The sequence below is a fragment of the Panthera tigris genome, chromosome B4, assembly GCF_018350195.1.
Source record: "Panthera tigris isolate Pti1 chromosome B4, P.tigris_Pti1_mat1.1, whole genome shotgun sequence".
NCBI classification, from domain to species: Eukaryota; Metazoa; Chordata; class Mammalia; order Carnivora; family Felidae; genus Panthera; species Panthera tigris.
Genome location: NC_056666.1, coordinates 120,321,291 through 120,346,544, shown reverse-complemented (window position 1 = coordinate 120,346,544; position 25,254 = coordinate 120,321,291). Strand labels below are relative to the sequence as shown.

Genomic DNA, 25,254 nt, shown 5'->3' with positions numbered 1-25,254 from the left:
CTGAGCCACTCAGGCGCCCCTCCATTGGTCATTTCTAATTGTACTTCATGACATCATTTTTTCTATTTGAACTTTAAACACCAATAAATATGAGACTTTCAGGTAAAATGGAAAATTAAACACCTGCATTTAATTTGGCTCTCTCTCAAAACCCCATGCAAATAACAGTAGTGTGTGTGTATGTGTGTGTGTGTGCGTTTACATACAGGTATAAATCCTCAAGGAACAAAGACAGCAGAAAGCAACAGCAACAATATGCTGGAATGTGAAAAGTGGACAGACAGGTGGTAACAGAATCCTAAACCAGCTCTGGACAAGACCAAGAACAATCATATTTATACTCTACAAAATCTCATAAAATCTTAAGAAGGGGGCATCAGGGGCCTCTAGAAGTGGGGTGAAGGGGGTGCTAAAATAAGTATTGGTTGAAAGCCATTTAGGAAGAAGGTAGATCCTCAGAGCTTCACTTGTATTTTCACAGAAACTTGGAGAGTTTTTTTTCTTTGCATAGGGTAATAATACAACCCCTGAACTGTAAGATACCAGAGATGGTTAGGGGTAGGGGAGCTATCCTGAAATCTAGAGGACCAAGTGAATACTTGCATCCTGGAAGCTGAGATTCCCAGGTGTCTTCATTCACTTAGGCTCCAGAACATTGGCAACCAGGTTTTGACTTTCCAGGGAGAACACTGGCAGAGACTTCTCTGGGGAATCTGACCAGCTTAAAGATGAAAGATCTGAAGAGGAATAGGCTGGAGACTCCAAAATTGAAACCCCCCAGCCATTTCCCTACAACAAAGCTACAAGTTGATAGGCCCCACCCATTACTCTGAAATTCTACTCGAGTTTTGCATTTCCTATTCTTTAGCATGGACAGTCAGCGAAAGATAACTGGGTATCTATAAAAGATAGAGAATAATAAAGAGAGTAAAAATGATCAGAAAGTAATGTGTTAGAGTATATGAAGCTATGTGGAGTGAGGAAACATTGAAAATAATAATTATGCTCAGAAAGTTATTGTAATTGTGAAAAAATACTCAAGATATGACTAAAGCTCAGAGTCATACAGTTCGAGAGTTGCAGGGCTGGGATTTGGGGCCCAGGTCTCACAGACTCCAGAGCCTGTGTGGGCTCAGCCACTAAGCCTTAAGGACAGAAACTGGGATTCATTCATCCTCGTCCAGCCCTACACAGTGTCTGTCACAGAACGAGTGCCTGATGCTGACTGAATGGAAATGGATATTCAGAAGGAAAACATGAAAGCACTGTGGTATTTAAATTTATTAGAGACCACTGTTACTTCCCATTGAAAAGTGAGACAGAATGAAGAGGAAATCATTTGTCTTAAATCCATAAAAACAAGTTTGGAGACCTAGTGATTTCATAATTAATCCTCAGAGCAGAAAAATCCAATTTAGAATAACCCAGGCCTCAGCTTTCTACTAATTAGGGTGCTACTATAATTGAGTCGATAGTAAGGTTTTGCCTGAATTACTGAGGCAATTGTCACTGCATAAATTGATCATCCAGTGATTCATCTGTGGCCACTGTCTTAGTCTGGTCTTGGTGATGGGTCTTATTTTTATATTCCCTTATTAGAGCTGAGCAGGACTGAGTGCTGACCAAAGGGACAGATCTGTCTTTCTTGTGGTTCATCTATATTGCTGTAGTCAGCAAAGATCTAGAAACCTGCCAAGCATCCATAAAACTTCAAAGTTGGTAAAATTTATTTTCCATAATTCCCCAATCTTTTTTCTTTTTTGACATTTTCCTCCCTCTCCCATCTTAGTAAGATCCTTTGTCTATTCCTGCTACAGCCAAAGTACCCCCTCTTAGCTCTTTCTTCCTCCCCTTCTTTATTTTTGGCTCTCTAAAAAAGAGCTGATAAGCTTACTCATTATGGGGTATAAATGAAGAATAACATTGAAACTTTTAATCTTTCCCAGGGACATTTAGTTAGTTAATTAATTTACCTACTTACACTTACTTATTTATATTTGAGAGAGAGAGACAGAGAGAGAGTGTGGGGGGGGGGGAGGGTTGGGTAGAGGGAGAGAGGGAATTCCAAGCAGGCTCCTCCCTGACAGTGCAGAGGTGGGGCTTGATCTCACAACTGTGAGATCATGACCTGAGTCGAAATTAAGAGTCAGATGCTTAACCCACTGAGCCACCCCCACCAAAAGGTACATTTATTTCAAATACAGATGACTTTAGCCAAAGGATTAAAGTTCACACTGTAAAATTCCAGATATTAGGGAGATGTTCCAGTCCCTGAGTTCACTCCTAGCTTCTCTCTTCTATACCCTCCTCTATAATGCTGGAGCAGGGACTCTGCCAACTACAGTCCTACTCTGTGGCTGGCTCTCTGATAAGGTTCTGCCAGTAGGGGGTCCTACGAGGAGACTGGAAGGGGAACAAATGTAGTGAAAGGATCTGGTCTTTCCTGTTTGCCCATTGTCCTGTCAATGTTGCTCCAGCAGTGATTCTTCAACCTCACAGTGGCAGTTGGTTCCAGTTTCCATCTTAAAAAATAAACACCCCAGACTAGACTCACTGCATTGCCCTGTACCCCAGAGGTACTAGCACAGGCAGGGCAGCATTTTCTCCTCAGAGGCATGGGGGGTCAGCTCCAGGGGGCAATCTTCTCTGAGCTTCAAGGTTCTGATAAACCCAACCTCTTCCTCTGGACCCTCTAGCCCTAGGGGCAATATGCTGCTTCCTGTACCTCCTGTAGTTAATATCTATGTAGACTCAGTGCTCACTTTATGACATTTTAGTTCTCCAATGCTTATGTAACAGATTCCCTACATTAATTTCTGCTAAAATAACTGCTGGGTTTCAGTTTTCCCGAGTGGAGCCTGAGAGGTCCAGGGAGCTAGAAAAAGAAAGATTCTTTGGGGAAGGGACCCTCTCTCTCTCTCTCTTTCTCTATCTGAAATCACATACCACATAAACGACCACCCACCTATCCTGCTTATTAATCTGACAGGAATATCACCTTGGTATCAACATGGTTTCTGAATTTATATTTCAAAATATTTAAATCCCAAGTCTGATTTCTACCCTACAGAATTTTTTTCCCTTTCTTCTGCTTGTCTTTGCTAATTTGTATGGAAACTTTCTTTCCTAAAAATATGGAAGGTGTTTAAAACAAAGTAAAACAGTGCAAGATATCTGCACCCTAGAAGAGCTCATAGACTAAAGTGTTATATAGGTACAAAATACTATTAACATAAGGTATTCCTCGGTGGATTGCTTTATTATTTCCAATTTGCTGTTTTTCTTTGTGAAGATTATATATCACTACCCATTATCATGGACTTGCAGTCCCTTTCCTGGGGAGAAGTCTAATTTCCCACCCCATTACCATGCTTGGCCATAAGACTTATTGTGGCCAATGGAATATAAGCAGAAGTGATTATGGCATATGTGAGCAGAACTTTGAAGAGCTAATGTGTGGCTCTACCATTACCATTTCCCTCTTCCATGAGAATGCATGTCTTAGGTACAGGCTGCATCTTCAGCCAATGTTCCATGAGAAAGAAGACATGGAAAGCAGAGCTTCAGCTGACCCACAGCTAGTATGCTATGTGAACAAGAAATAAATCAGCTGCTTTGAGTAAGACACTGGGATTTGAGAGATGCCAGTGCAGCAGAACCTAGCATAATCTGATGGGCACAGTCTCTAACCCAACAAAGACAATCCTGTAATCTATGGCTTAATTTACTCTGTCCTGAAGAGGATGGATTTTTTTCCTCCCTTGTGGATAAGCTATGCCAGTCCACATAGCAAAGTGATGGCAGAGAGGGAGGAGGTTTGTGGCGAGGAGAGGAACTTTAGGCTGTGGAGGCTTCAGTGGAGGAGGGATGTTTCTGTCAGAGGGTGTGAAGAGAGGGTATGAAGGAAGAAGAAATGATGATAGCCAACGGTTGCTGAGACCATGTACTTGGCTTCTTCTTCATGTCCTTTGAGAAACTTGAGTAAAAACTGGAAATCCCTGCTAATTACTTTTGGCTGCTGAACTGTGCTTTGTGCAATATGGAAACAAATAGTTGTGGTACAATATAATCACTGCATAATCACAGTATTTACAAAGGCTAATGGGCCCAGAAGTCTAATGCCATTTGCATGAGACACGAGGGGTTTAATAAAAATGACAACATCCGGGGCACCAGGGTGGCTCAGTCAGTTAAGCATCCGACTCTTGATTTCGGTTCAGGTCATGGTTTCACAGTTTTTGAGTTCCAGCCCCACATTGGGTTCTGTGCTGACAGTTTGAAGCCTGCTTGGGATTCTTTCCCCCTTTTTCTCTGCTCCTCACCTGTGCTCTCTCTCTCTCTGAAAAATAAATAAACATAAAAAGAAATGACAACATCTGAACTAGATCCTGAGAGAAGAACAGGCTTTCACCAGATAGTGAGAGGAAGAGCACACTTTAGAAAGATAAAACATCAGTCGTGGGATAGTTAGGCAGCCTCCACTGTTACATAGTAGAGCATTTGGCCCATTCAGCCTAGGAGACTGGTGGGGAGGGGGAAAAAAAGCAGTTTTGTATGCCACGTGCTAAGGACTTTGAACTTGATCCCAAAGGGCCTAGGGAATCTTTGAAGGCTCTTAAGCAAGGAAGCAATGCTACTACATGTGGCAGTGTGTTTTATTCACTGTTAAAGGTGCTTGGCAAAGGGATGAGGAAGGGTGGAAATCCACGATATTCTGCTTGTCAAACTGTGGGCTGTGAATTCTTAGAGGAAGGGTGTCCTTCTAAGGTGCCATGTGGGCCCATGGTAGGAGACTTGCATGTGACCCAGCTACATGGGTGTGATGGATAGATATGGGAGTAGGGAAAGATGAAGGAGTTGAGCAAACTTATAATTGTTTATGCAAGAGTTGGTGGCTGCTTTGACTAAGGCAGTGGCAGTGAGGTCAGAAAGGAGGAGCTAGGACCAAAAGGAGTGAGTAGTGATGGTGGGTGATGAAAAAGATGGTAGTGTCGAGGCTGGTCAACATGTAGTGGAAAACACAAAGCTTATGGTGTTGGTGTAGTATTGGGGGTGAGTGAAGTGGGAAATGAGAAGACTCAAATTTATCTCCAGGGATAAAAACATTTCTAAGACGTGGTTCTGAATTAGCAGTCATTTGAATAAAATACTATTCACAAAAGCCATAGATTTAACTCTGGTCATTGCCCCTCGCCCAACCAGTACCATTCTCAGATATAAGATGCACCCTGCCCAGGTCCTGGATTTTAGAGGGCTCATAAATCAGCCTCCCAATGGGTTGCTTTCCACAGGGTGAAGTATTGGTCAGGCGAAGAGGAAGTGACCACCTAGAGTCTGACCCCAAAATCACCTAGGCCACTTTAGGGTCTTTGTGGGCCTCTCAGGTCTACCTGAGACAATTCTATGCCTACCAAGTATCCAAGCTGTTTTCAGGGGACATGAATGACATGTGGACATGGGGCCGGGGTGTACACACACATGAGCCTGAGGCCCCTCAGGGTGGGATGGAGCTGGGGACAGGAAGAGAAGAGGGCAGGCCATGAGTGTGGGGGAAACCATTTTTCCACCAATGGAATGGGTTTCCAAGAATCCTGAGAACTTAGACATTCAGGTCTTTATGCGGGTGTATTTGTCAAGATAGAAAAAGAAACTGTTGTACTTGTTAACATAATTTATTACTTCTAATTATTTAGACATATGGTCTATAGGCTTCACTTGTACTCTTGCCCCAAGCCTTACAATTCTTCTAAGCAGGTCTGCCCTTCCTTTAGATTTAAGAGTGTGATTTAAAAGAGATAAATCTATTGTCTTTCATCCCCAAATCCTAATGAAGATAAATATGAGAGCCTGGGTTTGAGTGTGCTAGCAGAGTAAGAGTGAGCTCATGGAATCTGACTATCCAGGAGGGTTTCCTGAACTGACTTATCTTCTCTGTTCCATTCCTCCATTTCTAAATGGATATAATACTACTACTGGTCTCATGAGTAACCTGATATCTAGTGATTGCTTGATGAGTGTTGGCTGTGTATCACGGAAGGGGCATGGGTTTGAAATCAGGCACATTTGGGTTCTAAGCAGACCCCAAAGTCTGCTTGTTACTGTGTACCCTTGAACAAACTGTTTAACTTTTAGGACCCTGGATTCTACCTTCTGTAAAGCAAGGACAATGAAATGATGTTGCAGGGTTGTCGCAAAGGTCAAATGAGACAATGAATGAAGGAAGAACAGGCAGCACAGAGCTCCCCACTGATCTCCCTTGTTCCTGCTGACCATTGTTCCAGATGATGTAATGCACAGTGTAATTACACAGTATGCAATCCATCCACAGATGCAGTTCTAGCTCCCTTTCTTCCCTTTATGTTAACCCTCGCTTATTTTATTGTATGTAAATTTGGCAAATCTTCCCTTTTCCTACAAATGCTTTACATTGCCTTTCTACCATTTTGTGTGTAAAATGGTGTCTTTCCCATCAAATTTAATATGCTCAAGTTAAAATTTTAAATTAAAAATATGCACACATAAATATATTTATGAACACAAAATCACATTCTCTACTATAGTATTATACTTGGCACAAAATATATTAAAAGTATGTGTTGAATGAGTTGATGAAAGAAATTGAACATGACACCAACAAGTGGAAAGATATTCCATGATGATGGATTGGAAGAATTAATACTGTTAAAATGTCCATACTACCCAAAGCAATCTACAGACTTGATGCAATTCCTATCAAAATACCAACAGAATTTTTCACAGAACTAGAACAAATGATACTAAAACTCTATGGAGCCACAAAAGACCCTGAGTAGCCAAAGCAATCTTAAAAAAAGAAGAACAAAGCTGGAGGTATCACAATCCCAGATTTCAAGATATACTACAAAGCTGTAACAATCAAAACATTATGGTACTGGCACAAAAACAAACACATAGATCCATGGAACAGAACAGTGTGTTCAGAAATAAGCCCATGCTTATATGGCCAATTAATCTACAACAGAGGAGGCAAGGATATACAATGGAGAAATGACAGTCTTTTTCAATAACTGATAATGGGAAAACTGGAAAGCTACATTGCAAAAAAAATGAAACTAGACCATTTTATTACACCATACAAAAAATGAACTCAAAATTGACTAAAGACCTAAATGTGAGATCTGAACCCATAAAAATCCTAGAAGAGAACATAGGCAGTAATCTCTGGATATCAGCCATAGCAACATTTTTCTAGATATGCCTCCTCAGGAAAGGAAAATGAGTATAAAAATAAACTATTGGGAATACCCCAAAATGAAAAGCTTTTGTACAGCAAAGGAAACCATCAAAAAAATGAAAGGACAACCTATTGAATAGAAGAAGCTATTTGTAAATGATATATCCAATAAGGAGTTAATATCCTAAAATATATAAAGAATGGATTCAACCTAACACCAAAAAAACAACCAAAAAACCCCAAAACAGAACCAAATAAAAAAACTCCCTAATCTCATTTAAAAATGGGCAAAGAACCTGAACAGACATTTTTCCAAAGAAGATATACAAATGGTCAACAGACACAATAAAGGGTGCTCAACATCACTCATCATCAAGGAAATGCAAATCAAAACCATAATGAGACATCACCTTGCACTTATCAGAATGGCTAGAATCAAATGAACAAGAAAAATACATGTTGGAGAAGATGTGGAGAAAAAGGAACCCTCATGCATTATTGGTGGGAATGTGGAAAATAGTATGAAGTTTCCTCAAAATATTAAAAATAGAAATACCAGATGACCCAGTAATCCCACTACTAGATATTTACCCAAAGAAAATAAAAACACTAATTCAAAAGATATGTGCACCCCTATGTTTATCACAGCATTATTTACAATAGCCAAGATATGAAAACAACTCAAGTGCCTATCCATGGATGAATGGATAAAGAACAGGTTATAAATATATACAATAGAATATTACTCAGCCATAAAAAACAATGAAATCTTGCCATTTGTGACAACATAGATGGACCTAGAGGGTATTATGCTAAGTGAAATAAGTCAGACAGGAAAAGACAAACACTATATGACTTCTCTTATATGTGGAATCTAAAAAACAAAACAAATGAATTAAGAAACAATCCAAAAAACAGACTCTTAAATATGGAGAATAAACTGGTGGTTGCCACAGGAGAGGAGATGAGGGAATAGGTAAAATAGGTGAAGAGGATTAGGAGGCACAAACTTCCAGTTATAAAATAAATATGTCACAGAAGTGTAAAATACAACATGGGGAATATAGTCAATAATATTGTAATAATGTTATATGATGACAGATGGTGACTACACTTACCATGGTGAGCCCTGAGTAATGCATAGACTTGTTGAATCAATATGTTGTATACCTGAAACTAATAAAACATTGTATGCTAATAATACTTCAATAAAAATTATTGAAATAATGAGTTAGTAAATGAAAAAACTATTTACAGATGGATAAATGACAAAAAAAAATAAAAGGTTTCTAAGTAACTGAATTCATAGTTGGTCCTACAAGTACTAAGAGAACACAGCTAACTAACTACTGGGTCTCCAGACACCCAATGGTGCATTTTACCCACATGACTGGGTGCATCTTTTGCCTCTTAAACTAGATGCATTAAGTTATGTTCTATTTAAAAGAAGCCACATCATCTTCAGAAACACAAATCTCAGGCTGTGTGGCTGGTTTCATTTTCATTTCAGTATAAAACTTTCCAGGATATAGATGGGTTTCCCCTGACTTTACAGATCAATAGAAAACAACCTGCATATTGGGTATCCTAATGCTGAATAAGTGATTGCAATAAAAAAAGTGTTCTGAGACAGCTGTAAGTCATGGGGGCACTAAAAGAACATTAATCCTACCTAAATCAATATCAGTATCTCTTTGCCTAAAGGACTCTCTAAAGATTTCAGATCAATGAAAACACCAGAAAAACTTCAAACAGAGAATAAGAAAAAGGTACATGCTGGAAGAATGCATGGCTTTAGCTACCCATGTTGACAGGGTTTAGAAAACACATGTGCATACATTTCTGATAAATGTGAAATGGCAATGTGTCCTGCCTTTAGAGCTGCTGTAACAAATTACCATAGACTGGGTGGCTTCTCAACAACTGAAATTTATTTCCTGGAGACTGGAAATCTGAGACCAGGGTGTTCGTATGGTCAAGGTCTGGTGAGGGTCCTCTTCTGGTTGTAGACTTCTGATTGTATTCTCCCATGGTGGTCAGTAATTAAGCTCTCTGGTCTCTTTAAGGCACTAATCCCATTCATGAGGGCTCCACCATCATGACCTAATCACCAACCTGAGGTCTCACCTCCTAATACCATCACAGTAAGAATTGTCAACATATGAATTTGGAGGTGGGGAACATAAACATTCTGTCCATAACATACCCACAACACTGAACGACATTTAGCTTAAAAGGAATGCTATGCCAGTTCAGGTCAGATATTTAACTTTGCAAAAATTAGTTTTTGTCACCTCAAACTTTTTTACACCAACTACAACTTTTTAGGGATTTTTCCCAAGAATTCTCATTGTACTTATGGTCATCCTCCTTCTCCACCTCCGTCACCACCACCACCACCACCACCACCACCACATCTATCAATTATTGAGTGCTTTATCTGGGCCAGGTAGTGGACTAAATATTTTACACAACTCATTTCATTTAATGTCCTTAAATCTTATTACCACAATCCTTTCTTCCTTGCTTCTTTCTTTTCCTTCTGTCAAAACTTACCTATCCTCTGTTCTAGACCCTTAGGGCTCTGTAGATTGGCCAGTCTATAAAGACGTGCTAGGCAGAATAATGTCAACGTCCTAATCCCAGTATTAGGGATTTTAAGCCATATGTCAAAGGGGAATTAATATTTCAGATAGAATTAAGGTTGCTTGTCAGCTGACCCTAAGATAGGGAGTAGGGAGGGAGGAAGATTATCTTGGACCATTCAGGCAGGCTCAGTGTAATCATAAGGATCCTTAAAAATGGGAGAGGAAAGAATAAGAGTCAGAGAGGGAGGTAGGATGACAGAAACAGGGTCAGAGTGAAATGATGTGATGTCAGAAGAATTCAACCACTGTTTCTGGCTTTGAAGATGAAGGGAAGGGCCCGGAGCCAAGAATGTAGCAGCCTCTAGAAGCTAGACAGGATAAGGAAACAGTTCTCCCCCAGAGCCTCTACAAAAGAATGCAGCACTGCCATACCTTGACTTTAGCCCAGTGAGACCCATGACAGACTTCTAACCTGCAGGGCCATAGTACATTTGTGTTAAGCCATGAAATTCATGGTGATTTGTTATAGTAGCCACAGAAAACTGATATATAACGTTAAAAGGATAAGACTGAAGCCATAGTGCCTTATCTTAGAATCCACATCCTACCACTTACCCACTGTGTTTCCTTGGGCAAGTTATTTAACCTCTCTGTGCCTTTCCTCCTCTGTAAAAATGGAGATAATGACTATACCTTCCTCATAGGACTAACATTCAACAAACTCCCTACTGTTGTATTGAACTACTGCCTCTGAAGTTGTCTGAGTTTTGAGAGGGGACTTCTGGAAATACAATGCTCCAATGAAATGACAGACCCTAATGCTAACAGCCTCGGGCCCCAGAGCTGTCTAGTGCAGGAGAACTTTCTGTGGGGTCAGATTCTTAGGCTCCCATACAATTATGACTGGTAAGCAACTTGTAGGCCCAGTCTTGGTGATACCATGTAAAATGACCAAATGGTATCATACACTGATTTATAAAAATATGTACCCATTGGTTGCTTTTATTACTTCTCAAACACAAATATACATGGAAATGGAACATGAGGCTATTTGATTTTTAATCAATTCTCAGCTATAATTTTTGCAGAATGTAGTTTAAATAACAAAGATTTACATGAGGTTAGTTTAGGATATACTGCTGAAGACAAGTCTAAATTCCTACAAAACATTATAGCCATGAGCAATTAATCCTCCAGAACCATGCTGAGGGACATACCAAAAACAATCCCTGGAAAATCCTACAAGATGTTTGCTCTAAGGAGGTTGCTAAGGAAATTGTTCACTGCTTTATTTACAGCCCTCCTCCCTTTCCTGTGCAAGAATTTTATTTCTTGCAAATGCTAGGAAAATGCTAAGAAAGGCTCTGCTTCACTAAGAGATTGGTTTTCTTCCTCTCTGACAATCAGAACCACGTGACTTCCTGTGTTTCTCCCTCTGCTTTACCCACTATGATTAACGCCCAATTTACTGGCTCATTTATCAACCATTACAGATACATAGGCCATTGAGGCCTGCAAATCTGAGCCTTTTTCCCCCCTGAACTTGAGTGCCTACTCTAAATGATATTCTCCTTGGTTAAGAATATTTACTTACATTTTACCATTTCATTTGTTTGTTTACATCCGCCCCCAAATGCTTTAACAAATTCCAAAGGCAATCAGATATGTTTGTATGCACCTGTTCACACTAGTTTAATGCGACTGGAAAATAAAGTGTACTTTAGTTCTGCCCATGTGGCACGTACCTGAGGTGTCAGCATTATAGAGAAAACACACTTTTCTCCTGTTCATTCATCTGCCATTGACTGGAGTGACTATGAGCAAACCACTCAGTCTCTGTGACCCTCATCATACCACTGCATCCTCAGAGTTGTAATGAGTCTATGGTGCAACTCTGGAATACAGGAGTTGTTTATAAATGGTGGCCACTATCACCTTTTATCCTTGCAATTGTTGCTACCACTACTTGAAGATGACCATCAGACAGTTATTTGACTGATTACTACCATCCATACCTCACTGCCATGGTTTTCTGGCTCATGCAGCTGAGAAGGTTAACCAATAAGAAGACAATCAAAGGGAGGTTACAGAGAACCTCCCACCAACAACCCTTCAGCAATTTCCTCCTGTCCTTAACAGCCCTCATTGGCCCCAGCACCAAGATTTCCATGGTCAGTGCTTCCTTAGCACTAAGAGCTGTGTTGTTTTGTTATTCTCTAGACTTTTTTTTTAATTCCCTAGCTCATAATTTATAAGGGGGGAAAAAGGCACGTAAGCCAATTTCATATCAAGTGGTCTTTTATGTACACAATTACATTTCACATGTGCACATGACACATGAATTAAAATATATGATACAGGATTTCAGGGTCTTGGGGTCAGGCATTAATCCTGATAATAGAATTTAATAGCCAAAAAACTTGATAGGAAAGTCTATTAGCAAAATTGAGACTAAAAACAAATCAATAAGCCAAGGGTAAATTCAAGTAGAACATGGAGACCACAATTGACTATTTGACTATGGTTTTCAACTTCTCATGTGGATATTGCAGGTTTAGATAAGAGAACCAGACTCTGAAGTCCCATCTCCATCCTCCAGCAGTGGCAATAGTGCCAACTCCGCTGTGCCCCTTTCCTGTTCTGTTATGTCTTATGATCAAAATCATACCCTGGGTGCCACTGGCTGTCAGGCAGGAACTTCCTGCCCTCAGTAGCTCACAGTCTAGCAAGGGGATAAAGGCATGTAGGCAAATTTCATTTCAAAGGGTCTTTTTATCATGTCTATTTCATATATGCACAGGACACAAACTAAAATGTTTTGTGTACAACCAACCTTTGCAAGGAAATTGGTTGATACTGAGTTATATGTGATATGATTTTCACTGTAGACTTTCAAAAGCTAGAAATTCTCTCACTGGGATGTCTGCAGTTGCCTCCTTACTGGCTCCTGCTTCTACTCTTTCCTACAGCCTGTTCTTAACAAAGTAGTCACAATGATACTTTCAATAGTTAGGTTAGACTATCTCTTCCCTTTGTAAAAGCCAAGGCTGTATATAATCAGCCTCCCTCTTTCCTTTCTAACTCATCACTGTTGACTGTATCATCATTTTTTTCCAGCCACAGGATCTTACTTTCCCCCCAAACACACAAATGTGCTCACAGATTAGGGTCGGTGCTTTGGTTGTTCCCTTACCTGGAACTCCCTCTAAGTACTTCCCTCTTATCTCCTTCAGGTCTTTCTTTCCCATTTTTATTTAAATTTTATTTAAATTTTAGTTAGTTAACATACAGGGCAGTATTGGTTTCAGGAGCTGAATTCAGTGATTCATCAATTACATACAACATCCAGTGCTCATCACAAGTGCCCTCCTTAGTACCCATCACCCATCTAGCCCATTTCCCACCCACCTCCCTGCATCAACCCACAGTTTGTTCTCTATCATTAAGAGTCTCTTGTGGTTTGTTTCTCTCTCTCCTCTTCCCGCCGCTTCCAATATGTTCACCTGTTTCTTAAATTCCACATATGAGTGAAATTATATGGTATTTGTCCTTCTCTGATTGATTTATTTCATTTAGCATAATACATTCTAGCTCCATCCGTATCATTGCAAATGACAAGATTTCATTCTTTTTGATGGTTGAGTAATATTCCATAGTGTGTGTATGTGTGTGTATGTGTGTGTGTGTGTATGCACACACACACATATATATGTATGTATATATCACATCTTCTTTATTCATCAGTTGATAGACATTTGGGCTCTTTCCATAGTTTGGCTATTGTTGATAATGCTGCTGTAAACACTGGCTTCATGTGTCCCTCCAAATCTATATTTTTATACCCTTTGGGTATCCTTCAAGTCTTTTTCCAATCACGACTTCTATGAGGCCTCCTGAAGAATATAAACACTGTCTTTTGAAAATTTAACCTGCATCCACCTCCCCATGCCACTGTTCTTCATTCCCTAACCCCTATACCTCTTTTTCCTTTTCCATAGTACTTATCACATGTTTTACATCTAACATGTAACAACATCTAACATGTAAACACATCTAACATGTTTTACAATTGATTTTTTAAAAATGTTTACCTCAGCACTACTGACATGTGTGGCTAGAGACCTCTTTGTTGTGGGGGTCACCTGTGTACTGAGGGATGTTTAGCGGCATCCCTGCCCTCCATCCCCTAGATACCAGTGGCACTCTCTACTTCCACTGTGACAACCAAAAATGTTTCCAGATCTTGCCAAATCATGCCCCTATTGAGAACCACTAGTTTATAGTTTGTTGCCAGTTAGCCCCAACTACAAGCTAAGCTCCAGGAGAGCAAGGATCTTGGCCTATTTATTCACAGTTGATTCCCAAGCACACAGAAAAATAACAGGCATGCAGTGTGTGAATGAATGAGTACCTATTTAAACATATGCACAAACCACAAACATAAATTTCAGAATATTCTATTAGGAAATGGTCAATATTTAATTTTACCTCATTTTTTACAGGTTTTCATAAAAATAAATTAATGGTAATAACAGGAATCAAATTACAGGGAGAAACAGTTTTTTTCTGTGTATATCTAGCACAAACTTTTTCCTGAAAGGCACTTCAGAATTGATCTATTTCTTGAAAGTATATATTATATATCTATTATAAAAAGTGGCATAAATCTTTTCTACATTTCCTTTTCTCGGTCTACCAGCAAAAACCTTTATTATAAGTACCAACCTTAACAAGTAATTGCCTCAAGGATATTACTGGTAATGCCATTGTAAAAATGAAGGGCAATGATACTCAAGGAAGCCAACATTCACAGGCAAGGAGGTGCTGAGGAAAAAATTAAATCTTAAATAGATTTGTCTATCATAATTATCAGACGCAACTAGAGTTTAATTGATCTAGAGAGTGGGTGGTCCTGCCTGAAGGATGTCATGTAATAAAAACCAGTAGAACAATAGTTCTCAAGTGGAGAGAGTGGTGTGATTTTGAGCCCATCCATCATCCCCACCCCTCCAACCCTGGCAAGGAAAATCTGGCAATGTATGGAGACATTTTTTATTATAATAATTAAGCAGGGAGGGAGCAGCTGCTAGCATCAAATGGGTAGAGGCCAGTGATATCCTAACGATTCTACAACACACAAGACAGCTTCCTACAACAGAGTTATTCGGTCCAAAATGTCAACAGTACACAGGTAGTAGAGTGTAATGCTTAAGAGTGTGGAGTCTGAAGCCTCCCTGTCTGAATCTGAATTCCTACTCCATCACTGAGACAGACTGCCTAGCTGTTCGGCAAACCTGTTTCACTTTCCCTCTTGGGCATACAGATAGACTAGTTACGTTAGCATTCCTTGCGTTTGGGGTAACAATATGACTGAACTCTGGCCCATGAAATGTGGGTATAAGTGCAGTAAATCACTTTTAAGCCTGGCCCATATAGACTTCCTACAAAATTACTCATCTCTCTTTTCCCGTGTGTCAACCAGATGCAAGGGATCCAGGGGATGGCAGTTACTAGAAAGAAGCAGCCTGGGTACTTGAATGACTGCATGGAACAGAGACACTGCACTTCCTTCCTCATGGTAGCCTACACTAGACAATGATGTGAACCACACATAAACTTCAATAGCGCTAAAGCACTGATATTTGGGAGTTGTTTCATTGGGTGGACTAGCCTACCCATGTGACCTACTACAGATTCCTTAACCTGCTTGTGCTTTACTTTCCTTATCTATAAAAGGGTGGCTATAATACCTCCTCTCTTATAGGGTTGTTGTAAGGATTAAGGTCTTAAAACAGTGTTTGGCATCTAGTAAGAGTTTTCCTATGTGTAGGTCCACCTTTGGCTATATATAAAATGACTGATGGCATCATGTCTCTTATAGACATGTATACTCACAGGTTTGCTTTTATTGTTTCTCAAACATTGATAGATATTGAAATAGAATGCTAGGCTATTTGTTTTTGAATTTATTCTCAACTTTAATTTTTTGTACAAAGTAGTTCAGAGTATAAAGGTTCATGATTAGATTATCCTGTGTTGTTTTTATACTTTCATCCTTACTCCATTCATTTAATGGACAAATACTGAGCATCTATGGTATGCTAGGCATTGTGTTAGGTATTGGAGATATAATTATGAGCAAAACCAGACATAGCATATGCCTCCATGCAGTTCAGTTTTCTGGAGAGGTATTAATCATATTTTGCCCAAATAATTATACAGTTATGAAATTGAAAATTAAAAAAATGCTCCATAGGAAACATGTGACTGAAAGAGAATACAGCAAGGAGACCTGGTTTGGAAGGAGGAGATGAGGGCTTCCCTGGGAAGAGTTCTGGAGTTAGTTTTTGAAGGATTAGTAAGAGTAAACTAGGGGGAAAGGGAAGAAATGGGAAGACAATTCTGAGAGAGAAAACTGTGTGTGCAAATGCCCTGAGGGAGAGTGCATCTGAAGAACTGAGAGAGGCTCTACGTATCTGGATCATAATTGCAAATATCTAATTGCAGAATTCAAATCATGTCACTAACATAACAAATAAAGTATAGTTTCGTAAGGGACCTTGCCAAATGCTCAGTAGGTCTGGTTCAAATCAATTTGGGACAAGCAATCAGTCCCATTTACACATCAGAAATTAGCTTGTTGATAATCCAGGTCCTAGAATCAAAGTAGTGTGAGATGATACTGGAGTTGTTTTATTGGGGGGATTTTTTTTGGATCCAGCAAAGACCTTGTAATCTTGGGATAATGACAATATAAACTACTATAATTTTAAGTTAAATTAAAAGTTTTATTGTAATCCTACAAAGACATTTAAGAATATTTATCAAAATAGTAAAGAAATCAGAGCATCAATAATTTTGAATAGTTTTGGTATAAAGTGACAAATTTAGAAAACATTATAATTATAGTTATTTTGCCTACTCTTCAAAGTATAGTGTTCAAGAGTTTTAGTCACATTAAAATTTTAATTGTAATTTGCACTTTCTATGAGAGTTTAACTTACTGCATTTGTAATAAATTTTAAATGTTCAAAAAATAAGAAGTGAGGGTGGGAGACAGCGAAGGGAGACGAGGTTAGAGAGGAATTGACCATGTGGCCAGGCCATCCAAGGCCTTGTAGGTCACTTCAGTAATTTTGGTATTTATTCCAAGGTTTTTAAACAGGGTCAAGTGACATGAGTAGATGTGTATTTTGAAAACATCCTTCTGTTTGCACTTGGGAGAATGGATTGAAGGTGGGCAAGGATAAAACCAGCGAGATCTGTTATATTACCTCTAGGTTTTAGAAGTGAGATAATGATGGTGGAGATAGACAAAATTGTTAGATTACAGAGACACTTAGCTTGTAAAATCATCAGCCCTTGGAAATGTAGTGGATGTGGGAAGTGGAAGTGAAGAAGAGGATTAGAATAGGTTCCTGACTCTGATTTCAGCAACTGCACAAATATTAGTGCCATAAATTGGACTGTGGACAATGGAAGTGGACCACACTAGAGGAGAGAATGTGTTGAATTGAATTTGATTTGAAATGAGTGTGCAGTGATCTAATTGTCTATATATACCATCTATAGTCTTTGCTCACATAATTGTTCTATTTTCACTTTTATGTACTCACTTCTCATTTAATAAATCATTATCAAGCACCAGCTATGAGATTCAAAAAATGATGACACCGATATAGTCTTTCAAGGGCGTTATAGTCTATATGATAATATATTAAGAACTATGATAGAAAAAGGAAATATTATCAGATATAGAAGAATGCACCTCACCCAGAATTGGGGGTGGAGGTAGGAAATCTTGGAAGGTTTTCTGAAGGAAACACATCTACTTAAACCTGAAAGAAGGGAGCCTAAAGGGAAGGGTACACCAAGCAGAGGGAAGACCATGTGCAACAGGAGACAAGAGGGCATCATGAGTTAAGAAGGTCAGAGCAGTGCATTATGGCCGAAGTGCTCAGCAGGGGAATGGAAGCAGGAGCTAGTGAGCCAACTTAGGAGTCTGGGTTTTATCCTGAGTGCAAAATATTTTTAATACATCTTTTCCACTTTGAGCACATTAACCTAATTTTTTTCTTTCTTTTTCCACTACATTCATGTGTATACACACACACACACACACACACACACACACACACACACAAATATCTATTATTCTCTCTTATTCCTAGACAAACACAATATTAAACAGTCTGCAAAACCAAGAAGTCACATGGGATTCTGGACTGAATTTGGAAAATCAAGAAATCATATTATAACCCCTACAGCCCATTTATCAGCTACTTCTAATTACTTTAAACCCATTAATGTCACCTTAGGGAAGCATCTTTGGGGGATTTTTTTTTCTGATTGTACCAATCATTTCATTATTTAAAAGTTTATTTAAAAGTTTATTGAGAGAGAGAGAGAGAGAGAGAGAAAGAAAGAAAGAAAGAGAACGCACAAGTGGAGTGAGGGGCAGAGAGAGACAGAAAGAAAAAGAATCCTAAGAAGACTCTGGCTCTGCACTGCCAGCGTGGAGCCTGATGTGGGGCTCAAACCCACAAACCATGAGATCATGACCTGAGCCAAAGTCAGACACTTCACTGACTGAGCCACCTGGGTGCTCGTGTACCAATCACTTCTAACTTGACAGTCAATGCTCTATAAGTCTTACTTTTACACATTTATTAAAGGGATGTTGTTTGTCTGTTAGTTATGCTAACTAACTTGGATGTAAATTAAACAATAAATAAATTAAAAATGGGTAAAAAAAAAAAAAAAGACCTATCCGGAACATGCCCTCATCTTTTACCTGAGTTCATACACCCCACCCCACCCCACCTCCGCAAAAGGGATGTTGGCTGTGTGGCATGACAATTCTCAAGGAGAAAGAAATCCCCACTGCCCAATGATGTTCATAGACCCTTGTTTAATCCTTCATCTCCCAACTGCATGATGGAACTGCCTAAACTACCCTTTTGGTGCCACTGAGGTCTGGTTCATATGTTTCCTTCATTCCAACAGTCCCTCTGCTTTTTCCTCCTTGGTTCTCCTATCTTGAAAGCTCATCTTCCACTGATCACTCCCTTTTTTCAAACAATAACACCAAGTTTTCTCATACTCTTCCCATTCACAGAAAACCACCTGTAGTTCTTCAAACACCTCATTGTTTAGTGCTTGTTTACTTTTGTACACATGTTATTCTCTCTTGAGATATGCTTCTGCCCCTCACCCCCTCCCCCCACTTACATACCTGGACGTAGGTAAGACCCACCTCAAGCATTATTTTGTGTGTTCAACCCTTATTTCTTAGAACCTCCCTCCTAATCTGGAGTATGGAGCACTCTTTCTTTTAAGGCACACCCATCATACTGTTTACAATTATTCAAAATGGTCTTCTATCTTTACTAGGCTGGGGTAAAGACTCTGTATTTATCTTTATATCCTCTGTACCCAGATGGTTCCTGGCAAGAAGTAGACATCAAATAAGTGACAGCTAATTGAATAAACTACTCGGTGAATCGATGCCCAAACATCAAAAAGGCCTCTCAAATTTGTAATAGAGATGGCTAAATACCTCTGTGATCCCACAAACTATTATCCTTAATTTATCATATACTTTAAAATACTTATAAAGATAGGATTCTTGGTTCTATTCCCTAGAGATCCTGGTGGGTGCCAAGGTGCTTCTGACTTTGAGAACCCTGCTAAAAATTTGTTCTAAAGCAAGAAAGAACATCAGGAAATGTAACCAGCATGAAGATGAGTAGTGACAAACCTTCCTCTTCTATTTAACTATATCCCTTTGAAGTAAAGCAAAACCCCAGGCACATACCTTGTATTTCATCTTCCACTCATCTAGCCACCTACGTATCCATTCATCCACCTATCCATCCAAAGACCATGAGATGTTCCTGAACTGTGCTAGATACTCTCTTAGGCAGGTGAGAAGTAAAGGGAAAATTCTGCATGTAAATCAGCCTCTACTCCAGAAGATTTAAAACATACAACCACTTGTCTAAGAAACTTCAAGATGAACAGAATAGGCATAGCAAAGGTTTAAATTAAGAGCAGGAACATGCCCGCTTTCATCTGTCTTTTGCTCTTAAAAAAACCCGTATGTTATAATCTGTAAGTTAACATGAAACCCTTTTCATTTCCTATTTCCTGTGGAAGATTTAACTAGGATTCTGAGGCCAAGTTGTGAGTTTTAGATCTTCTTGAAAGTCTTTTAAATGTTCACATAATGTGGCTGGGTTGGCATCAATCTGACTTGTGGGGATCCAGAGTTTGGCTATTTCAGAGGCTTACAAAGTTCCTTCCTTTGCATTAATACATTCTATATTTTGATGCAGAACATTTACTCTTGTTCTTTTCTCCTTCACCCTCTTAAAGTCCAAAGACATTAACTCATTTTCTGTTGCTGAAACAAACCCCCAATTGTATGTTCCCTGCAACTTGACAATTGCCCTTTGGTTTATTATCTTTTTTTCCTCAAAGTTAGCAACCTATTTTTTAAATTTATTTTGAGAGAGAGACAGAGAGAGAGAGAGACAGAGAGAGAGAGAGAATATGAATGAATGAACGAGCTAGGGAGGGATGCAGAGAGAGGGAGAGAGAGAATCCCAAGCAGCTCTGAGAGCGCAGAGCCTGACACAAGGCTCAATCTCATGAACTATGGGATCATCACCTGAGCCGACATCGAGAGTCAGGCACTCAACTAACTGAGCTACCCAGGTGCCCTGAAACCTATTTTTTAAAGATGTCATCCTTTCCCTCCACTTGGGTAAGTCATTTTTACTGAGGCTGTCTCTATGGCTGGAGTAGGGAGAGCCAGGAATTCCTGATGTCGGGCTGAGAACAAGGCTATGCCCAACTTATCTATTTGCCTTCTGAGAGACTGTTTTTGCCTAGCTGCTTACAGTCTTTGGCATGTATTCTTTCCTACCACTGACCCTGCCACCTGATTTCTTGCCATCTCAGAAGCTTCAGAGTCAACTCCCTATCACTTTTGCAGTTCCTCAAAGGCTCAATTACTTAGCCCCCCTCCCCCCCTCCCCCCCAGTATATCAAAAGTGACAAATTACTGTTTGGAGACTGTCTGACAGATGAGCCAGCAAGTGGGCTGCTAAGGGATATGGCTTTTCCTGGGGCAACTTGGTGGGTTGCTGAAGAAAAGAAAACTGAGAAGTGAATGGAGATTGATTAAAACAAACAAACCAGCCCTCTTTTCAATAGGGCAAGGGGTAGACCAGTTTCCCTGTCTGCTGGTTAGATTTTGATGAGCCTCTAGGGGCTCTGAGCAGTAGGGACTGGCAAAGCCACAAAACAGAAGAAGCCTGGGTCTCAGAATCACCAAGAAGAAGGTTGTTCACCCAACACACATATGAATGCATGTTCTATTGTGTCAAGCCACTGAGATACAGGGGTTGTTTGTTAGAACAGTTAGCTTACCCTAATACAAAAGGATATGAACACTCACAGGGCTTTCAGGGAAGAAGGGCACTAAGCTGTTCCTTCCACATGCCAAGGACTCAAAGGCGTGCAGGAGAAGGCTCTACCACAGTTGCATGTCCTTAGTAAGACAAAGGCTTTCACGCGAAACACTCACTGGTGGATCCTTTGCTGGCTGAAAGGGGCAGTGTAGCAGTCATTCTCCTCCAGGTCTGGCAGTGTCTCCTTGTCCAGCCTCATGGGCTTCTTAGGTAACCATCTCCGAAACCTGCTTATTTGTTTATCGATCCTGTACATGAAAGGCAAAAAACCAAAGGGTACAGCATATCAGCATTGTCCCAAAACACAGGATGGAAGTCTCCACAGAGCTGTAATTATGACACCACACACCTTAGGCACTCTCACTGTACTCATGATACCCCCATTTTATACACAGAAAGAAGAAAGCCTCAACTCAAGTGTTTTTTAAGATCTCACTAAGGGGCCTCAATATCATTGTCTATGAAATAGTAGCCGAGAGTTAAATGTCCACCCACATGCCAATAAATGACCAAGACTGAAGGCTCTGGGAAGGAAGTGGATAGCCCCTTAAGCAAAGGAGCAGAGACCTCAGCTTATTACGTTCTGTAGGTTCTAGAAACTTATTTTGTATTTGGAAAGTTTCCTTGGTTAGGGACGTGGTCAAGCTGTAGTTAACTTTTGGCAGGGAAGCTGACAGCACATCCCAGTGGGTTGACTGTGTGCAGAGAGCGTGATGTCATGATTTGTTTCCTGCCTCTCACATCATCCCTGAGCTGCCTCTCAGCAGACAGCAGACTGTTCAGCTTTCATATCTGTCCTTCAAGCTGACTCCATGGCTCCCAAGATACTGGGACATGATGACCCACACACACGTGTCATTTTGGCCAGAGTGCACAATGATGCCAAGTCACAGAAAACAGAGTTGTTACAGGTGGTCTACAAGCCACAGATTTCCCTTGGCCCCCTCCCCATTCCCTCTGACTTCTGATGATGAAAACATCTGTCTTCTAAGTGACCAAAATGTCAATCATTCACAGAAAACTACTAGAAGGAGCAAAATCCACAGCACACTTTAAAACAACTTTGCTACCTGCGGTATCTATACCACTAAAGAAAGTATTTTCCAAAAGCACATATCAAGTAGCATCTCCATGAGGTAGAATGAACAGGAACCATACTCATTTTACACATCCAAAAGAGACCCATGGTGAGTAAGTATCAAGCTCAAATTACCCACCCAGTGAATAAAGCCAGGAACAGAATTCAGGTTTTGAATTCTTGATTTTAGGGATCATCCTATCAAAGTAATTCATACTAGAAATCTTCACTTGAGGGCTACAGAAGGAATAGACTTCTCTACAGAAGAAAATATCTAAATGCCTTTTCAGTCTAGTAATTAAAAACACATGGAGTTTGGGCAGGTTTTTTTTTTTTTTTTCCAATTTAAAAAAATTTAAATGGCAATTTATCCTTTTCAATGAAACTCCCAGGTGAAGGAATTACTTTTTACATAGCCAGTCCGCTCCAAGATGAAAAATAATGGTTAACTCTTTTGCCACTTCTTTTATTCTCAGCAGAGTTCCAGCCTCACTACAAGTCCATTGTGCCCGGTGGCTGGCCTTTCTTTGGAACCCTTCAAAGTTCAAAGCATCTCATAGCTTCTCTAGGTCCTTCCTCTCAAAGACAACTCATACCTACCATCTATACACACACAGAAATAAAGATTCTACTCAAGGTCACGTACCCAGGAAAGAACAGTACAGTGGAAGGCCTCAAGGCCCTAAGAAGGGGTAAAAGTTCCCATCTCCTCTATCCTTTCTCCTCCTGGTCCTCTCCTCCCTCACCATCTCTTTAAGGATACCTGAAGTATAGTGACATGATGCTGAGAGGTAGTATGACACAGTAATTGAGAACATGGGGGTGAAGTGCCTAGATTCAAATCCTGGTTCTATAAATATTAGCAGTGTGACCTTGGCCAAGTTATTTAACTTTGCTGTGCCTTAATTTCTTTATCTATAAAGTGGGCAGGATAATGATACTCAATTCATAGGGTTGTGGTGATTAACTAATCACTATGTATATAAAGTCTCCAGAAGAGTGTCTGGTGTAAACTAAGTACTGGCTCTTATTACAGTCTTTTCCCCCCAAAATAAGAGTTTGAACAACCTGCTTGCCTCTTAAGATTTCTTTATTTTCAATTGAAAGTTAATTGTGCTTCACCAGCATCTACAACTTGTCCAAGTTTAATGATTTAGTCCTTAAATGGACTCATAAATTATACTTCCTAGGCTAAGCTGGTGGCCTTCCCCATAACTCTTGGCTTTATTTCATCTGATTGCCTTTAAATTCGTTCAAGAAAGAGGACATTGGCCCAGAGGCTTTTCATAATAGAGCTTTTACCTCCCACACATCTCTAGTCTGCAGCACTAATCGGATTACACTTTGCAAAGTTCACATTCTTATAGAATCTGGGCTCTGCGTGCAACAACTATGAATTAAATCCAGCTGGGTACAGTGCTCAGCATGGATAAAAACAAATAAAGCTGTGAAAAATCAGGCATAAATACTCAATGGGAATGAAATGGCAGCTTTCAGCAACAGCTTGTCGTAGCACAATTTAAAAGAAATGTGGAAATGGTGAAGAGAGAGTAGAACAGGGTAATGAAAATGATTCATTGAAAAATGAGGAGGGGCCAGAAGAAGTGGAAGGAAGAGAAGAGAGACTCCTGAAAGAAGCTGGGATGTGTAATTGGGGTGCCTAAATCCTGGCTCTGTTGCTTATCAGCTGTGTGACCCTCCACAAATCACTCACCTTTTTAAGGGTTTTAAAATGGAATAGTCATCACGATCACCATCTTACTGACCTTGCAGGGTGGTTAGGAAGCTTATAAAAAATGGTGTGCATGAAATGCTTTGGAGAAGCTGCCAGGCAAATAGAGTGTTATTAATAACTTCTTGAGTACCATGGAGGCTAATCTGAAAGTGATCAAAAGGAGAGGAACTGTACTTTAAAAACATTAGGATGGAATAAAGATATTCAAAAGATATCTTAAAAACAAAACACCTGAGACACCAACTGGGGTGGGGAATGTGTGAATCGGTCTTCACTGGGGTAGCTGAGCAGAAGCAGAAGAACAAAGCATGGACTGGACAGCTTCCGTCACACAGGCTGGTCCATACTATACGCTGTTAAATGATATAAACAAATTAAATGTGGTCAGAGGTCTGTGCTCTTCTGGTTGGCAGAATGGCTCCTCAAAGATGTATGCACCCTAATCACTGGAACTTGTGAATATGTTATGTGACATGGCAAAAGGGACTTTGTAGAATTAAGCAGGATTAAGGAACCTTTAGAGAGGAGAGCATCCTGGTTTACTCAGGTGGGCCCAACCTACTCATATGAGCCATTTAAAAGGAGGGAACTTTCTCCAGCTAGAGATAGCAAAGATGAGGCAAAAGGTAGGGGGTGGTCAGAGAGACTCAACAGACTATTGCTATCTTTGAGGATGAAGAGGGAGGGCCAGGATCCAGGAAGCGCAGGCACCCTCTAGAAGCTGGGAATGACCTTTGTCTAAGAGCCTGTAAAAAAACTGCACAGAACTAAATTATGCCAGCAACCTGAATGAACTTGGAAGAAGATTCTCCCTGAAAGCCTCAAGAAAAGCCCAGGACAACCAATACCTGGACTTTAGCCTTGAGAGACCCTGAGCAGAGAAACCAGTTAAGTCTTCTCCCCTGGACTACTGGCCTATAGAATAAACTTGTGTTGTTTTATGCAGCTAAGTTTTCAGGAATTTATCACAATAGCAAACTAATTAGGAAACTAATATACATCTTAAAACAGTCTTGGTCTGATCTTCTCCTTGAGAAGACCATGGCTGGTCAGGCTCCCAATGCTGAGGATGATGTACCACATGCTACTCCACCTGCCAGTCTGGTGGCTCTGGGAACAAGGGTCTGTTTCTCTGTGGCTGGATGACAACTGGCCATTCTTCA

General features: G+C 40.0%; 1 protein-coding gene across 2 annotated transcripts in view; it reads right to left on the bottom strand.

Moving 5' to 3' along the window:
* ANO4 (anoctamin 4) overlaps positions 1 to 25,254 on the bottom strand; it is a 395,457-nt gene that overhangs the window by 117,044 nt on the left and 253,159 nt on the right. For both annotated transcript variants that reach the window (XM_042993008.1, XM_042993009.1), the window contains one exon: positions 21,395 to 21,526. In XM_042993008.1, the coding sequence (XP_042848942.1) occupies positions 21,395 to 21,526 (132 nt within the window). The remainder of the gene's footprint in view (positions 1 to 21,394; positions 21,527 to 25,254) is intronic.